Source organism: Malaclemys terrapin, chromosome 2, assembly GCF_027887155.1.
Source record: "Malaclemys terrapin pileata isolate rMalTer1 chromosome 2, rMalTer1.hap1, whole genome shotgun sequence".
Lineage (NCBI taxonomy): Eukaryota > Metazoa > Chordata > Testudines > Emydidae > Malaclemys > Malaclemys terrapin.
In genome coordinates, this window is record NC_071506.1 from 131,643,397 (window position 1) to 131,662,971 (window position 19,575).

Genomic DNA, 19,575 nt, shown 5'->3' on the forward strand with positions numbered 1-19,575 from the left:
TCATTCTCCCAAAAAGATCCTGGGACTTTAGGATTTTTTTTACCCTACAGCAGGCAGGAGAGTCCCTTGCCCAAACCATTCACAACCCTCAGGAACAACCAATCCGAGAGGTGTTGGCACCAAGTCTTCGCGTCAGAACTAAGGGAGTGCCCAGAAATCATGGCATCCCATTGCTTCCTCTGCTTGTGTGTTACAGCCCTTCCCCCACCCTGAGTCTGCCCTGCATAGTTCGTTTGCAAGCTCTTCAGGGCAAGGACTGTCTGCTCCTCTGTCATGCAGCGCCTGGCACAGTGGGGACCCATTCTTAGCTGGTCCTTAGGCCCTACTGTAATAAGCAGGATTAATGCTAATAATAATGCCGAGGGCGTTTTGCATTTCAGTAGACATCTGCGGCCTGTAAACTTTAAAAAGGTAGCACAGAGGCACAAAAACCTGCCTGGAACAGAGTCTAATCAGAAATGCTGATGGCATGGGCATGGACATTGCACTCCAGGAGAAGCAGTACTCGCCCAGCCACCACAGGACAGCTGACCTGTTTGTATTGCTAGCGTTACAGTGCAAGCAAATAAACATGCTTCAGCCAGTTCCAAAGCCTAGGCTTGTACCCAAGGGCCCTGGGAGCTTTCTGCAAACTTCCCTGTCAACATTCACGCAATGGGCTGATACACAGCTAGAAGCCCAAGTACCTGAGTTTGTGGAGAGGTCTGGCCCCCAACAAAGCCCACTGGAGTCCCTGGGAACCTTTCCATTGAATCATAAAATATCAGGGCTGGAAGTGACCTCAGGAGGTCATCTAGTCCAACCCCCTGCTCAAAGCAGGACCAATCCCCAACTATATTGAGTTCCATGGGCTTTGGATTGAACATGAAGGGGCTGGATTTTTTTTAAAGGGCTCAGGACCTGCAGCTCCCAATAAAGTCAATGGGAGTTTGAGGCACTTAGCACCTCTGAAAATCATGCTGTACATGCAGAAACAGTGTTGGTACCTTGGGGCATGGTGCAGGATGGCTGCACTCAGGCTAGTATACAGGTGTTCAGTGTCCAGCAATAGCATGAGAGGGACCAGTTCTCCTTGTTGGTCACCCCAGTGTAAACCAGGCGTAACGCCACCAAAATCTACGGAGTCGCATCAGGGTGCAGGTGGCACATAAGTAGGAGCCGAGTCAAGCCCAGAGCGGCTTCTTTCTTAGATACAACCCCAGGGAGCTTTAGCGCAATCCAAACTCATTTTCCAGGTGAGCTGTTCTCTGGGGTGCTAAAGCACACGGCCCAGCATGCCCGATGTCTAAAGCCAAGTCCCGTATCGGAACTTCCCAGAATAGGGTTGGGTTGGAAATCCAGGTCAGGCTCTGCAGCCTGGGTGCCCTTTCTAAACCCATCACAATTAGGTAATTCAGCAGGACCTAACTTTCAGAAGCGCTAAGCCCCAGGCAGTGCTCAGTGACATCAGTGGGGGCTACAGATGCAGCTCAGCACTTCTTAAGATCAGGCCACAACGTTGCGATTCACCCCAGCACAAAGACAGTGCACCACTTCAGCCTCCCTGGGCAGCACAACTATAAAATGGGGCTGCTGCATTTCCAGGCCCATTCCAGCCAGCAAACTAAATCCAGTTCCAAATCTTCTCCTCCCACCAGGGAACTATACCCAGAGCCAATTCCAGATGGGCACAGAAATCCAGTCCATGTTTCTATTCTCTTTATTCCAGGTGCATGAATCCTCTCTACCTGTAGGAAATGCATGCTCAGCCTGAGGGCTGCAATGTTTCATTTGTGTCGGTCACAAGAAAATCCAAAGGTGGCAGTGTAGGAGTGTGTGGCTCTCGTAGAGTGTTTGGCTGTGGAAAGACACCAATGGCAGCGTATGCAAGCTCACTGCCAGCACAGACTTACATCCAGCTGGCTGGCTAGCAGAGGGGTAGAGAGCGCAGCCTACTGCAGCTCTCTGGGGGAAGTGCAGCTGTGAAGGGCAAAGCCATGGAGGGGGAGCCAACCGCCTGAGCAAGGTTTGCGTCAGCTGCCCCAGCCTCTGATGGTCTTAGACAGGGGAATAGCTGATCACGCCATGGTGGGAGTGAACAGCATCCCTATTGCGCTGGCAGCATTTGGCTTCAACAATGCAGGGGTGAAGCCGTTACTGATTTTGGGTCCCTGCCCTCTTGGCCACCGTGTTTGCTCCTCTACAGTTTGGACTTTTCTAATCTCACCTTGGCCTATTCGGGGCAGCCGGGGGCATCCACAGAACACAGTGGGTGTCTCTGGGTAACAGCAATCCAGCCCACAATGGAATAACGTTAGCAGAGACTGGAGGTAAAGCACAAGCGGCATGTTGTTCACTTCACCGCCTCCTCTCATACCCGCAAGGCTGTTTATATGAGCTGCAGCCCTCCAGGCTGGTACATTGTCTGCTAGTTAAAATACCTCAATTTCCAGCATTCAGAAAATAGCTGTCTACAGTATTGCTTTGAGCCATAATGGAAAACTGATAGCTTTTATCTCCCCAACTTTATGACTATTGATGGGACAGAGGCCAGTGTCTGACGACCATTTAAAAGCCAGCCCTGTGCAGTCAGAGAGCAGCAGGAAAAAACAGTGAAATCTCCAGAATGATTGTCTGGCTGAGAATATGCCACCGACATCCAGTAAACAAAGGAACTAAAAAAAGAAAAGAAAAAAAAAAAACTTTCCATCTGGGGGCAGGGGAGGGGAATCAGAAAAAAAATATTCCAGTATTGACTTCTGCAAGCATTACTTCTCCAAGGTCAGTCTCAGTCCCACGGTGTTAGCCATCCTGCCTGCCCAAGCTTCATAAGGGGAGGACAGGAATTTAAGAACATCGGAATTGCTGTACTGAATCAGACCAGTGGCTCACCCAGCTCAGTCTTCAGAGTTGCCCGCTCTTGCAGTTTTATTATGAGTCTTGCAGCGTTTGATGTTTTTTCTTAAAGCTCCAGCTTCCTGGATTCATGTCATTAAATGAAAATCTCACTTTATGGTTAAAAAACTAAGTTTCAAGACCTAGCAGTTGGGAAGAAAATCTGGAAAATGTGACCTGAGTGTAACGCTAGGGGGTAAGAAATCAGAAGGCAAAGAAAATGAATCCAAAATGATTGCTGTGCATAGGTCGGAAGTTCATTTTTCTAGAGGATTTTGAGATTTTGACGTTTAGCTGCATTCCAAATTGGAGCAAAAATTTCAAAGGAAAGAAAATTCCAAAACATTTTTTTTTTGTTTCTGATCAATCAAAATGTTTTGATTTTGACATTTTTTTATTTGTATTACAATATATAATTGCAAGACACAAATAGTATGTAACATAATTTAAGGAACTCAGCAAATTGAAGAGACATTTCAAAATGAAAAAATGAAACATTTTTTTCCAAAAATGTTGAAAAAGGCCATTTCAACATTGCTGGAATGCTCCCTCTCCCTCTTCCCCCCCCAACCCCCAAAAAAGGAAATTCCAGCAAAATTGACCCAGCTTTGAGAAGTGTTTAGATGTCAACTGAACTGCATATTCTGACCGAATATGGCTCCATTGGAGTTTCTCCAAACAGCTTTAGCTAAAATGTATCTTTTTTAAGCCAATCTCATGATTTGTTGAGGCCTGACCCATGATGTTTGAATGCTTGGGGCTGGCGCTACTGAGCATCTTGTCTTCAATGATGGCCAAGAACAACAGCTTCAGAGGAAGTTGCAAGGACCCTGAAGTGGGCAATTATGGGATAACCTGCCCATCAGGGAAGTTTCTTACTGACCCCATCAGTTATTGGTTGGCTCCTGCCCTGAAGTAAGAGGGTTTACATGTCTTCTAGCTTTCTATCCTCTCTAATGTGGCTGGGGATGTTGTCATTACCCAGTGAAGTCTCCAATCCTTGTTTTGAATTTGCTTCTGCTTCTGGTTGTTTTGTAAGGTTTTCTTATCAGAGCTTAGCCCTGTTTTCTCCCCCACAATCTCTGGGTTCTGCTTGGTTTGGAGGTTCTAGTCTGTGATCAGGGTACAATGAGGAAGTTCTGGTGTAACCCAGTATGTGATAAAGGAAGACAAGTTTCTGCTGGGAGACAGCCAGTCAGTGCACTAGACTTATCACATCTAGAGATCTCAATCCTGACCCTCAGAACCCTCTGCCATCCCAACGCAACTCTTCCAAACTCTGCCCCCAGTCCTGAAGTACAGTTCTTCTTGGGGTTTGCACACAATTCTGCCAATGCCCTTCCAGCTTGCCCAGCAATCACAGACCTGGGTCCTTCCTGAGCAGAGCCTGCCTCTCATGCCAGACTGCCTGGTATTTCTGGGATAAGGAACTCCTGGCCACCCAGGCTGCAGGCATGCCTTTGCTATTTTGTAGCAATTGGCTTTGAACAGCTTCTGCTGCGATTCCATGCAGCTGCTTTCTCGCTGGTGGCTGTGCACCAAACCCTCCGAGAATACGCAGAAACCTTTTTGTAGCTACAGCGGTGTCCATAGCCAGCTCGCTGTCACAGCTTGGGTCTGTAATCTAATCTTGTACGCTCCTTCTACTAGTACAGAATTTACACATGCTTCATCACCTAACACAGGCTACGGCATCCAGCACCACAGCAAACAGCCCCATCTGCCTTTTGCCATCACAACCCCGTCCAGTCTGTAAACGCCCCTCCTTTTAGGGACTGGGGCCGCACATTGCATTAAAACCCAGCCTGTTCCCAAGTGATTGGGGACCTGAGTGAGATTTTCAAAGCTGACTAAGGAATTCAGATGTATAACTTCCATTCATTTTCATGGGAGGAGGTATCTGAATCCCCATGGCAAACCTCAGAGCTGACTGTTGGCAGCCTGACCTGTGGGGGAAGATGGGACTAGAACAGAGACCTGTTGTCTGCAGAGACCTGAGTGGCAGTGGAAGATGAAACTAGAGTTCTGAATAGAGAAACACCAGTGCTTCCCAGGCTGCCCTGAATAATGGCACTGGGTTCCCAGCTGTTTAGCTCCTGTGTGCCTATTTCTTCAAATGCCCACTAATCCTCTCTCATCAGCTGAGCTGCAATGCTTTCACCAACTGTTGTATCAGTGCTCCAAACACTGGAGGGTGTTTAACTGCACATCCCACTCTCCTGGCTTGAGGATGTTTTGAGCTGGGCCAGCCTGAACTTGGGACTCCCTCACTTGCCATTTTGAATCTCTCATCTCTGAACTCTGATTCTAACACTGGAAATTCTGGCTGACCTTCGAAACTGAGCTGCCAGCTGGAATCTAGCCCAGGCCAGATGTAATTATTGCTTGACAGCAGTTGAGTTGCCTGTGTGATGAGTTGGGGGGGGTCTCATTCAGGCCAGTTCCAATGGGACAAATCACAAAACCAAGTATTTTAATGGATGCCTTTGTGGGCAGTCTCAGCAGAGGCCAAAGACTGAATGGATCTTGGAGCAAGAACTCCCCGCTTTGCTCTTACCCTAAAAGAAAGTCCCTCCAAGCCCAGGATGAATCTTGACTGCTGTTGCCCATGTTAGATTTGTTCTGTAAAAACGTGACATCGGAGCCTGATCAGAGACTTTCCACTGACTTCAAGCGGGCTTTCGATCAGACCTCCTGGCCAAGATTTTCAAATCTGATTTGGGGAGCCCAACTGGAATCAGCTTAAAGGGGCCTGGTTTTCCAAGGGCTGGTGCTCAGCGTGAGTTGAAAAAATCAGGTGGTCATCTTAAAAAATAGAGCCGAGGTCTCCAAAATCCCGGCTCACTTTGGGACATCATCTGTTTCCAAGAAGGTGAGAGGCTTCCCCAGCATGATATTCACGAAAGTCTTCCATGAAAAGCACGTCTCTCCGGGTGGCTCTGCTTTTTTTGGTTTGTTGGGCTTTTTCCTCTTACACCAACTGCTGTGAGATAACAGCAGAAATCTCTGCTTAAAGGTTCTCCAATTACAGTCCATGTTGCCTTGCATTAGCAGTGGAAGTTGGAGGCTTAATTACCTCCCATCCTGGCAGAGAAGCTTTATCTCTTCCTTGTGTTGCTATTAGGTAGCATTGCTGCTTGTTGATTTGCTTCAGAGTGCAATCAGCACTCTTGGTCCCATGTAAAGATTAACAAGATGAGCATCATGCAACCACTCAGGACTGATAAGTACAGGCACATATCAGGCTCTCGGTGGTCCAGTCAATGAACTTACACCTGTATGTGGCCCAGTTACCCTCCACTTTCAATGGCAGTTGCGTGATTCTAATTCCATCCTATACAGAAGGTAGTGGTGCATACTACCCTAGCTGGGTCATCATGCTGGAATTTTCACAAGGGGTAAGCACTCAGTAGTGCCAGTTGGGCATCTAAATAAAGGTCACATTCTCCAAAGGGTCCAGCACCCAGCAGCTCCCATTGTCACATTAATGGCCAGATTTTTAACCAAACCCAGAACCCAACATGCTGAGTTCTTGTGAAAATCTGGCCTCAGTTGTGGATGCTGAACACTTGGAAATCTGACCCTGAGCTCTGGTCCCAAAAGACAGTGCAACTTTATTTGGTATAACCCAAAGCTTGCACTGCTTCCAAAAGGGGGCTACAGGGAGGGACAGAGGCATCTCCCAGACATCACTAGGCCAAGACTGCATCTATTCATAATACAGAAGGAGTATCCACCTCACAGACCCCTTTCTCTATACTCCTTCCCTGACACCTCCTGGCTATGGGTCTGAGAGCCTTCTCCTCTACAGCTCCTGCCATCCGCCTCCCTGAACTCTCTCTGACTGCCCTCTGCCTCTCTTCACCTTTCTTCACTCTTGTCCCAGGTACATGCCTCTTAATCTCGTCCCACATCCTCCAATCTCATTACCTCTTTAAAGCATGTTTTGGAATAGACAGCCCATAGAGAAGATTCTCATAGACTCATAGACTTTAAGGTCAGAAGGGACCATTATGATCATCTGGTCTGACCTCCTGCATGCTGCAGGCCATAAAACCGTCCCTACCCCTTCCCTGGACTCTGCTGTTGAAGTCCCCAATCCTGTTTTAGGTGACTTCAATTGGCAGAGACCCTCCTGCTAGAGATCCCTGCCCCATGCTGCGGAGGAAGGCGAAAAACCTCCAGAGGCTCAGCCAATCTGCCCTGGAGGAAAATTCCTTCCCGACCCCAAATATGGCGATCAGTAAGACCCCGAGCATATAGGCAAGAGTCTCCAGCCTGACCCCTGTCAGCCATTATACTATTTACTTACCATTGCTTGGTTTTCCTTGACTACTATGTTTTACCATTAAACCATTCCCTCCATAAATTTATCTAACTTAATCTTAAAACCAGACAGGTCCGTCGCCCCCACCGTTTCCCTCGGAAGGCCGTTCCAATATTTCACCCCTCTGATGGTCAGAAACCTTCGTCTAATTTCAAGCCTGAAAGATGCTCCACTAAACTAACTTGTGCTACTTTATACTGTCCTGGCTAGTGTGTAAGTGTACCACTGCTCTCTATTGGATGGAATCTGAATTCCTCAACTGTGTCCCCCAAGCCCTGTACTGCTAACAGCTAATGGAGATTCTTTCTGAGCTCAGGTGGGTGGCTCTGGGCTTCCTCTGAAGCAGGAAGATCTGTGTCAAGTCTTAGGCGGCTCCCAGTTTGTTAGAGTATCCAGAATTAGCACAAATATCTGGCCGCCACAATGACACCTCTGTGCTATCCGCAGAGGATCTAAGAGGAAGCCACGCCAGCTGGTCCTGAAGAACGATGAGGTTGACATCCTCCAAAGGAAGTCAGCGGAGTTTGTTATTGTGGCAGAGGTTCTGGAGCCAGGACTATTCTACACCAGCATAACTGCGCTTGGAGGGGTAACACAGGAGCTGATAAAGGCTGCCTGAGGCTGCAGCCCAATTGAGACAGATGCAAAGCGAGCGAGGCCAAAGCCTGCGTGCTCTATTTATACACATTCTCAGCATGCTGAGGTTGAATTACAGCCTTGGCAGTGGCTCATGGCTAATGCCTTGTACGTTTTATAAATAACGTACAGCGCCTTTGAGACAAACAAGGGAGAGGAGACACCATTCCAGCAACAGACAGAACTACAAACAAACATTAGGCTCTTTCTGGTGCTCCCGAGTGAGCGTGGAGCCTGCTTGCCAGCACATCTTGCCTGGAGCCAAAGAGGATGCGTACCAGGGGGAAGGTTATCATGCATGGCACCTCACTACCCTACCAAACCCACCAGAGCTTGATAAGGCTCTAATCCTTCAGGGGTTGCTGGGCAATGGCTGCTAGTGACTGGGGAGGCTCCATTCAGATAGGAGCACGGCTCCTTAGCCAACCCCATTAGGTTCCCTTGTAAGGTACCCTGGCTCCAGCACACGCTGGAAAAGCAGTTTCTCTCTGTGTGTGTTCCCACTGCCATTCCATCTCACACTAGTAGGAGCCACTTGAAGCAGCTGTTCTCAGATCTCAAAACCAGGGCGGGTCAACCTTCTGGGGCAAAGGGTCGGGGCAGATTTTGTGTCTGAACCCCGTCCGCCCATCACTAACAAAAGCCTGATTTGGGTTGGATGCCAACTTGTTACTATTGTAAAGATTGGATGTGGCCTTGCTGAAATGGTCAGGGAAGCCTGAACTGACCTTACAAGTTTATGCTGATGTTTACCAAATGGCTCAGCCTACAGTGAGGGCTTGGAACAGTTTCACAGGTATGCTTAGTGATACCTCACAGGCTGGTAAAGCTAGGCTAGCGATGTACAACTGTGGTGGGTGCTGGCTCCATCTTGTGTGCGTAGGAATCAACGGCAGCCAAAGGGACCTTGAAAGGTCATCGAGCCCAGCCTCCTGCCTTCACTAGCAGGACCAAGTACTGATTTTGCCCCAGATCCCTAAGTGGCCTCCTCAAGGATTGAACTCACAACCCTGCATTTAGCAGGCCAATGCTCAAACCACTGAGCTATCCCTCCCCCCAAAGTCACATGGACTGTTCACAACCCTCACATGGAACCTTCTTAATTCAATGCAAATCCAGAGAAATATGAACTAAATATCTGCACAACTGACTGTCCCTGAAGGAGCTTGGACTCCCCCAGCTACAGTCTATGGGTATGTCTACATTGCAATAAAACACCCCTGGCTGGCCCGTATCAGCTGACTTGGGCTTGGGCTGCAGACCAGGCTCTGGGGGACCCCACAAAGAGGGAGGGTCCCAAAGCCCAGACGTCAACACTGCAATTTTATAGCCCCGCAGCTCAAGGCAGCTGACACGGGCCAGCCGCAGGTGTTTAATTGCAGTGTAGACGTGCTCTTTAGGAGCAGAGATTGATTCTGTCCAGCTTCAGTTCTGTCCAGACGTGTTTTTCTCTCTCTGGTTTTTCTAAAGGTCTCAGTTTTGTCCCAATGTGGAATCAAATCAGCGCATTGCATAGGGAAGTAGAAGTGCTCTCCCCAGCTCCAAATTTACTGCACCATCGTGGGAAATGCAAATGACATCCCTAGGTGAGCAGAAACCTCATCTGAACAGCTCCAGTAGATTCCTGGATGCTCAAGACTTAGCCGGCAATGGATAAGCCAGTGCCCACCACAGCCAAAAAGCTAATAGCTATGGGAACAAATCTGTAGGCAAGTGTTTCACTTCAGCCTTTCCAACAACTGTGAGGGAGACAGAGGGCTGGGTGCAGGTTCCAATGGGAACAGCAGGTTCCCAACCCTTCTGCAGGGACAGTGCTGTAGTTAGATGCCAAAGACAGAGAGTCTCAGCAGCTAGATAGACAGACAGACAAAGTCATATAGACAGGGGCAGCGGGAGACTCAGATACACTGAGACAAGACTATCGCTAATGATGTTTTTCCTTGGCCGGCTCTTCCGTGCATTCTTGTAACATCAGTCAAGATTTTCCTCTCTCTGATCTCAGATGACACTCTCCACCCACTCCCAACACAACAAGAGCGCACAGACCAAAGCAACTCAGCTCCCCACGTGCCAACCCCAATGGTCACATCCACAAAAAAACCCTCCCCAAACTGCCTCTGGCACACAACCCTCACATTGGCCCGATCCCCAAATCGCTCACCCCAAAGTGCCCCTTATGACATTCCTGCCAAATCCTCTGCCCCCACAAATCACCCCAAACACACCAAAGGGCCCCAGCATCCAGATAACCCCAAAACGGACCACCCAACCCACACATACACACCTAGATTTATCTTAAGACACATGCACCCCAACACACACCCCTTGGAGAGATAGGAAATGCAGGGTTTGTCCTCCTTTTGGTAGCCTGATGCCCATGTCACAGCTGACCCTGTGCACTCATGCCATCTGACACCCAGAAGCCTCTTTGCCTCCATCAGCGGATTTTTTTACACTGCCAACAGCTCCACTCTGCTGTTTGTCCCCAGTGGGACTGGCTGGGCTGCCGCCTTCATCTCACTTCAGTAAGACTGGCACTCACAACACTGACGCCCGCTTCTAGCTCCAAGCCCCAAAACAAACAGCACTGAAACTAATCAACCTACGCTCCCCCCAGTACATTAATAACAGTTTGAAACAACCACCCTAACCCCAAGCAGAGGTTGTTGGGATTTTACCCCAAAAGGGGAGAAGTGCCAGAGACTACAGGAAACCCACCAGGGACTTCACTATTGCTATTGATTTTAAGTGGAAAGTGCTCAGATCCCGTGATGATGGCTGGCACCACAGAACCCCCAGAGAGTCTCTCAGCACCATTAGTGCTCAGGCTCAAACTGGGCCGAGAAAGGCCCCCAGAGCAAGTATCACCAAATCCACAGCTTGGCACAAACGCCAGCCTTGTTCCAGGGATAGAAGAGCAAGGTATGAGCTTGGGCGGGGGTGGGGGAGGAGCAGGGCCGAATTGAGGGTCACTGGCAAAGCTGTGGAGGAGCCCAGAATAACTGGGGGTGCTGCTGATGGGGATTAAGGCACCTGGGCAGTCGAGCGGATCAGGAATTTTTCAACAACACTTATTGTCATTGGAAAAGGCCAATTTGTCTAAACTAAAACTTTTCACTGAAATGGTGCAGGTTCAACAAAACTTTTCCCCAGAAAGTTTCTTGGGCCCAGGATAGAATTCCTGGTCAAAATGAGACAGCCCCAGTGATCAGAGCACGTAGCAGGGATGTGGGAACCCAGGTTCAGGCCCTTGGTCTTCCTGATTTGGAGCAGGGACATAACCCTGGGTCTCCACCATCTCAAGTGAGTGCCCTGACCCCCAGGGTATTCTGCGGTTGGGGTCTCTCCTGCTGGAACTGTTGCTTGTTGCACTGAGCCAGGGCCAGAAAGGATGACTCTATAGCCCAGTGGTAAGGCCACCAGAGCAGGGACTTGAACCTGGATCTCTCACATCCCAGGTGAGTGCCTGGCCACCTGGCTTTTCTGGAGTGGCACTCTGGCTATGTCTAACACCTAAAAAACCTCAGAGCCCAGGTCAACTGACTCAGACATGCACTGCTGGTATAAAAATAGCAGTGTAGACATTCTGATTCAGGCTGGAAACCTGGCAAGAGGTGAGGGCCTTGGAGCCCAGGCTAGTCCAAGTGGGAATGCCGACATTGCTAGTTTAAGCCCCGTGCACAGACCCCATGAGTCCAAGTCAGTTGACCCAGGCTCTGAAATTTGCTGCTGTGGGTACTTTTTGTCTGTGTAGACGTGTTTTTCTCTCTCTGGTTTTTCTAAAGGTCTCAGTTTTGTCCCAATGTGGAATCAAACCAAATGCCAAAACCTCAACTTTTTTCACAAAGTTCTTTTCTAGGGCTGCCAACCCTCCAGAATGGTCCCGGAGTCTCCAGGAATTAGAGATTCATTTTTAATTAAAGGTTACGTCATGTGCACAGACACAGAGTGGTGCACACAAACACCCACCCACGCATGCACCCCAGCTATAAACTCAGAGGATCTGCTAGAGCCATTTCCATTTCAAATGCCAGGAACCAGATTTCCTCTCTAGCTCACAGCCTGACAGTTAAAAAGAAAATTCTTCTTTGTTTTTTTCCACCTGCATCCCTCAGGGAAACACAGCTCAAGTGTTGGGCCGCACATGTCTGTAGACAGGTCTCTTCTTCTAAACAGCTTTACAGCTGCAAACAAAAGCAGGTCAAGTGAGCTGCCCAAGCATGTCAGAATCCCATTGCATGTGAACAGGGATACCAGCTACTCCACACTGGTATCTCGGGATGCCTTGGATAGATTAACCCTTTGCAAGGAAGGACATTGTTGTGCAAGACTAGCACTATCCCTTCCTAAAGCCACCAGACAATAAGGAGTCTAAGCAGACAAGCATGACATGCCCTCAGGGCGAGAGCAAGGGACTGGGAGTTACAGCTCCAGGTGCTATGCTGGGATCTGGAAGGCAGTGTAGGTCTAGCAGGTAGAGCAGGGACAGTGGAAACCAGAATTTCTGGGTTCTATACAGGCTGACTTTAACAACTACTTTGTACTTTCTTAGCATAGTCATGAAATGTTCTCCAAGTGTTTAATTAATTCATCACAGCTATAGGTGGGATAGGTCACTATCACTATCTACATTTTACCAAGAGAACAAACAGGCAGAGAGGATAAGCCCAAACTTTTCAAATTCAGTGGCAAAAGATAGGCACCTAAATAAAAATTTAAGTGCCCGTGTTTAACAACTCAAGTTTGAAAATTTGGCCTCAAGAGCCACCCAGTTAGCCCATGGCACAGCCAGGAATGGAACCTCAGGGTCCTGGCTTCCATGCCCCCTTACTCTAACCACTAGCCCCCACTCACTCCCTGAGGCAGAAATAGCATCCTGCAGTCCTGACTCCCCATCCCCTGCTCTAAGCACTAGACCTGCGCTGCCCTCCACAAGCTAAGGATAGAACCCAGAAGTCCTGCTTCCCCAGCCCTAGGGCTCTGATGCACCATTGTAAATTCTCTTCTTTGCCAGGAACATATTTCAAAGTGAAAACACACAAGGCAAATGTCGCACACTTTCCCGCACTCCTGCTGCTCTCCCTCCCCTTTCAGTCTAAACTTCGTTTTATGCTGGAAGGGGTCTATAATTTGTGCACTGCAGAGCTACATTCTCTCAGGCACTCTCTCTCAACTCTTTCCTAATGCAGGTTATTTCCCTCTGCGAGTCGGACACATCCACAGCATTTAACTTCTGAGCAAGCGTCGGGCTGGCAGACCTGCTGACAAAGAGCTGCCTTTAATTTGACGCTGCACAGAGCCTGCCCCGTATAATTTATTCATAGACACTGGTTTATTGTATTACTGGTGGATGAAAAGCCACATTCAGAAGTTTCAAACATACTCCTTTCCAAGGAGAGGAGAAGTAGATACAGCTTTATGAGGGCAGGGAACTGGACCTCTGGAGGTCCCTTCCAGTCCTAGGATTCTATTTTGGCACTAAACCCCGAGAGCCTGCAGCCATTCGACAGGAAATGGACCCTCCTCCGATATTAAACAAATTCTTTACGCGGCCAATCTGCCACTGAGGAGAGTAAGGGGAGTTTTTGCTGTAGGAATAATAATGCTCAGAGAAAAGTCTGGAGCGCGCTCGACTTAGTTTGTACACAGGGAAACCAACAGACGTCACTAAGAGTGGAGATACGGGCGTGGGTTTTTAAAGCAAGAGCTTATCTCTGAGTGGTATTGAAATGTAGTATCTGAGCAGTGAGCACCTCACAGTCTTTCATGGGCTTATCCTTCCAGCACCTCTGTGTGGTAGCGCAGTGCTTTATCCCCATTGTACGATTGGGAGACTGAGGCCGTGGGGACACGTCTACACTGCGTTTTAAAACCCGCCGCAGAGCGTCTCAGCCTGGGTCTACAGACTCTGGCTCGCGTTACAACACTAAAAATGAAGGCTGGGGTGGGCTTCAGAGTCCAAGCTACACAGCTGTATTTAGCACCATAGCATGAGCCCGAGTCTGTAGTCCAGGGCTCTAAGACTCACTGCCGTGGGTTTTAAAACACAGCGTATACACACCTAGGAGGCTACGTCTATGGTCAGTGGAGGCAGGGCAGGGAATTGACCACAGGGGCCCAGGGGCCCAAGCTAACACCCTAACCATCAGGCCGTCTTCCTTTTCCCTACACCTGCCTGCCACTAAAAGGCAGCTCCCCTACACCCCAATCCTCCAGACACAAAGCATCGAATGAGGACTCCTTGTTACTTGCTTATTATTTCTATTACTGCAGTGACTAGGAGCCTGAACAGAGATCCGGACCCCAGCATGCTAGGCACTGTACAAACACACAGTCAGAGACAGCCCCAGGCCCAAAATGCTCACAGTGTATATAGACAAGACAGAGAAAGGGTGGGAGTGGAACAGGAGGCTCAGAGAGGGGAAGTGACTGGTCCAAGATCTCACAGCAGGTCAGTGGCTGAGCTGGTGAATAGAACCCAGGTCTTTGGACTCCCACTCCCTGGCCTTCACCGCTAGAGTCTAGACTGTACTTCCCCTTAAGCCCTGGCTTGTTAGCAATGCTGGTGAAATAAAAACCAAGAGGGAAAACTGTCTCTCCCTTGTTATTCAAAATTCAAAATGTAACGAGGAAGGCTGTCACACACAGAAATACTTCAACCAGCTCCCCATAGAGCAGATTCCGTAAAACTCTCGTTAGATCTGGGCGCTAAATTCCCTGGTGCTTCCAGCAAGCCAATGACATTAGACAAAAACGTAAGACAAATTCCTAAGTACAGCTGTAGACCTTCCCCATGGAAGGTCGGATGACATGATGATGAGAACGGTGTAAATACCTAGAAAGGTTAGGCTGGGGTAGGCTAGGCAGACAGACAGATTACACATGCCAACAGACAGACGAAGGAATCTGAACAGCTGCAACAGAACATCACTGCCAAGGCAATGAACCAGCAGAGGGGACACCTCTAGACATCCAAGTCTATGGATAAAGAATAAAGCTCCTCCCCAACAGCAGACGGAGCCTGGACTACACAATCCAGCCTGAGTTCTTCTAGTATCCCACCAAGGAATAATGGAACACTCGGTCTGCAGGCCGTATGGGCAGGCAGCCAGCTTACCCGAGTGGCTATACCTCGGTACAGGATCCCCCAGACACCAATCAGCAGAAATGTGCAGCCATCGGGGATTGTTTACAACACCACACACTCATCCAGCAGCAAGGGGGGTGACCGAGAAGGATCTGAGTTAATCTCTTAAGTCACAGGCTCCTCCCGAGGGAGTTAAAACCAGCAAAGAGAATGCACAGCAGATGGATTACATAGCAAGGTGCCTACTGTGGAACATGGAAGCACCATGTCACGACAAGCATATCAGAGACAACTGGCCCATCCTCTGCGAGTAGGAAGCGGCGCAGCTCCATTGACATCCTGGAGTTGCACCGCCCTGGTCTAAGGGCACATGGAACCGTGCACCAGTTCACACCAGTAGTTTAAAAACCTAGAAGAGAGCCAACCAGCCAAATTCAGCATGGGGCCAGAGACCAGCCAAACAACCAGTACCAGGATCAACCCATCTGCCAGTGGCTAACCAGCTCTGCCAGAGCATAGTGCAGAAGAGACCACTGCAAACATGTACACAGACTAGCTGCACACCCTGGCACTGCCAGGGAGCCAGAGGAGGCCAATCACTGCATCATTGTATTGATGCAGTGCTGTGACTGTTCTGTGCCTCCCTCCACACTCCAGCACAACATCCCCTCTGCCCACTCCTCGGCCTGGCTCATGCGGGTGCGGGGTGAGAAGAGTTGGGAATGGAAGAGGAGGCTTCTTTTCCCCCCACCTCCAATGTCCTGGCTGCTTGGAGGTACTGGGAAGGATCCAGGCTTGTTGGGAGACCAGGCAGATAGAAAAGGATTTGCCCTCAGGCCTTTGGACCCCATCAGATCTGCAGGGAACGCCCCATGTGGGTCTGTAGGGCATCCCTATTCTAGTCTTCCCATCATGCCATGCAGGTGGAGAACCAAGACCAAAACGTGCACTTGTGGATGGCCCGGAAGGGAGGGAGGACAGTTCTTACCGGCAGAGATGGTCCGTCCGGCACATGTTCCGCAGATCCAGGCAGTTGGGCTTCTCCTTGTCCTCATAGGAGCAGCTGGGGACTATGGTCTGCCGGCGGCGCTCGGCACAGGCCTGGTCCTTGCAGGAGCAGAAGAGCAGCCGGTAGGTGTATTCGCTGGGCACCCGGTCGAAGAACTGGCGCAGGGCCTTGTGGCACTTGCGGCGGTTGCAGCGCTCGGTGGCTGAGATCACCTTGCTGCAGGTGGAGATGTAGGCCGAGCGCAGTCTCTTGCAGTTGTCATTCAGGTTGCAGGCTTTGGCCGCATCTAGGCAGTGGTTACTTTTGGAGTTGGTGGCAGGATCCATTCCTGTCCGAGCAGAGAGAGGGAAAGGGGATGGGTGTTACTCAGAGGGATGGCAGAGTGGCTGATGCTGCTGGCATGCCCCGAAACTAGGGAAGAGGAGAGGATGTATGTAACTTGGGGAGCCAGAACAGGGCATCACCACCAAAGGGTGGCTACCACATTCTGGCATGCCCCAGCACCGAGACCCAGCTGCAGTGTCCAGGCACACACCACACTATGCCTATTACGCTACGACTGGGATAGGCATCACCAGAACCCAGCCGAGCCACTCATTCAATGCAGCAGTCATCGGCCACATTCCTGCCAGCCGGGATGCCGCACAGCAGCGTGGCAGCCGCACGTGGGGAGGCACCGAACTGATTATTTGGCAACGCTTCCTTCCATTGAAAATCCAGGCCTTGAAGAGACACCTCTACATTGCAGGTCCCTGTGGCAAGGACAAGAGGAGAGCAGCTGCTTGGGTGCCACATGGGGCAAGGTGAAGGGGAGAGGGCTGGGGAAAACAAGGGTCCAACTAGGAATTTATGGCCACTTTAGGTTTCCTGGGTGCTTTGCTCCCCCCCTCTCCCAGCATATTCTTTCACTAATGCCACTGTAATTACAGCTTGGCTCATTCCCAATCAAAGCCTGAACACAGAAGATATTTGCTTTTAAAAAGAAGTGTCAGTATATGGACATATGAGCATAGGCAACAAATTGGTACAACCCCTACAAAGATCCATGTGAAAATGCAGCAGCGGCAATGGTTAACTGCGTGGCTACTGGGTAAATAAAACCCCCGGGGGGCATGTGTGATGCTGGCATCGCTGCACAGCTAGAGGCACGTGGTGAATGACGTGTGTCACAGTTGGTGCTGTTTCACGGTCTCTGTGTAAGCCACTGCAGCCTGACACAGAGGTGCTGGGCCAACTGCTACTAGCAGGGGGTCACCTCAAGCAACTGGGTGAAATATTCCCCTTCGGCCAGAAGTGAGATGCAAGGGCCTCACATGTGTTATCTGCCTAGGCGTGAATTGCGCCGTTCATGCAAAGGATAGGGGATGACAACCTGCCGCCCTGCACTGGGTGCAGTCATTCCCACCAGTAAAGTGTGGGTGTAAAGCGCTACCACACTGGTAGCATTTTGCACGGACAGTGCACTGGTGACTGATCACAAGAGGAGCCTGGTTCCTATTTACACTAAGGCCTCAGGCTCCTTTGCACTGCCAAAGCAGTGTCAATAAAAGGGCAAAGGCAGGCTCAGCAGAGCATCGGGCTCAGGGTGTCTCACACAGAGAACTGATTTCCAAGGATGAATAGATGGTTGGATCCCACTTCTCCAGAGAGGGAAACAGAAGACGAGCTGCAGGGGTAGCCCTTAGGAAGGTACAAGTCCACCAACAGACACAGATTTTACCCTTCATCCACCGGCACGGTGGTCCAGTTGAGCAAATGGAGCTTTGGGAAGTCTAGAGCATGGTCCATCTGATTGGTCAAGCACCGTAGCAAACCACCTGCCCCTCACAGACCCATTCACCAAGGCAGCACCCCAGAGGCCTAACCCAGACCCCCCTAGGGTGACCAGATGTCCCGATTTTATAGGGACAGTCCCGATTTGGGTTTTTTTTTCTCTTATATAGGCACCTATTATCCCTCACCCCCGTCCCGGTTTTTCACACTTGCTATCTGGTCACCCTGCCTGAGCCAGCCTGTCTCTGGAACTCCAGGCTGAGGGCAAAGATGCAAGTATACTAGGTACACTATATGCCCCAGCGGAGAGGGTGGACTAGATGGCCTCTTGTGGTCCCTTCCAGACTTGTGTTTCTATGATTCTACGAGCAGCTGCAGGGTTCATTGCTGTGTGCAGCTCAAACCAAGAACCATTTCCTGGTCTCTGCTGAGGAAACACCAGGCAGTTGGAGCATTTTTTTTTTAAGTGTGTTAATACTTCAGAAAACTTATTTGCCAACTTGGCACAGGACCCCTCTCTGCCCCCATCTGATGGCAAATTCCAGCCCTCAGCATCACAATGGGCCAGACCCAGAGCAACCTCCACTCCCCCACTGACTTCAATGAGAGTCACATTGTCAGGCGCTCTCAAGCATCTAAGTCAGAAAACGTGGGCACTGTCACCCGACTGAGACATTGGCGTATTCACCCCTGCGATCCGCATTACCAATTCCTATTAGGAGGGTCACAGACAGCTGCCACCAGATCAGTGTGTATATCTGCAGCCAGAACAGGACCTGTATTTAACATGAATTTCCCTAAGGTCTGCTTGGACTAGAGGTACGCATCTGGCATGGAAGGGGTTAACCTGAGCCAGGCGAGAAGCAGCAGGGGGATCAGAGATCATCAAATAATATTCAGTGCATAATTTATGCCATGAATTTGCAATATTTTTCTAGTCCATGATTCAGTGAATAGGGATTAATTATTCGCCCAACTCTAGAACAGAATCACCTCCTATGATGTGCTGAGGTCCCAGCCAGCTAGCACCTTCCCCACTGGTTCCCCAAGGGGGCCACGTGACCACTGCCCATAGACACAGTGTATCCTAGGTGCTTCCGCAGCAAAGCAGCTGCATCACTGCAGCCCCTCCAGTAGAGATGCACTGCCCTGGTGTAAGACAGGGCTGGCTCTGGTGAGGCATATCTGGAGTTAGCCATACCAGCCCAACCCCCCCCCCCCTTTTTTTTTTTTTTGGCCTGCATTAGTAACTTGCACTAGTATCGTCCCATGGACGTGGACAGCCCCTAGTCTAGGCAAGCTAAGAGCACTGAGCTAGAGACCCAACAGGACCGCTTGCAGCCAGGCAGGACCAGGGAGAAGGGGAGCGGTGCAGTGAAGAGAGCTGCTGGAGAAGCGGAAATGCCGGCCTGCCAAGTGCACAGCTGGATTTGCAGCATCTGCTCCCGGAATCCCAGCAATCAGCAAAAACAAAAAACAAAAACACACACACATATACAAACACACACACACCCCGGAGAAGGAACAAGGGCTAACTTTTTGTCAAAATGATGAATTGCCCAAGGAGAGCCAGGTGCTATTTTAAAGTCACCCGACTGCATCAGTAATTTCTTCCCTAATTTCCCCTCCCCCACAAACCAACCAGGATCCTGGATTCGTCCGCTGTTCCCCAGTTTCCACTGGCAGAGACAGATGGCAGCATCAAGGAGGGTTTCCTAACAGAAGTATTTGCAGAGCCCTGGTAATTAGCAAATGGCAAGCAGCTACCTAGGTGGGAAACCTTGGCTTTGTTTTTTCCGCTCCCTGCTTTGTTTTTCCATCAGTGCTCACAGGCCCCACCAAGAGCTCCCCCACAGCCAGCCCTGCTAA

At 49.8% G+C, this 19,575-nt stretch overlaps 1 protein-coding gene across 1 annotated transcript in view; it reads right to left on the bottom strand.

Annotated features, from left to right (window-relative positions):
• Positions 1 to 19,575, bottom strand: part of GFRA2 (GDNF family receptor alpha 2) — a 102,873-nt gene that overhangs the window by 40,660 nt on the left and 42,638 nt on the right. The window contains exon 4 of the mRNA XM_054020504.1: positions 15,913 to 16,261. Coding sequence (XP_053876479.1) covers positions 15,913 to 16,261 — 349 coding nt within the window. The remainder of the gene's footprint in view (positions 1 to 15,912; positions 16,262 to 19,575) is intronic.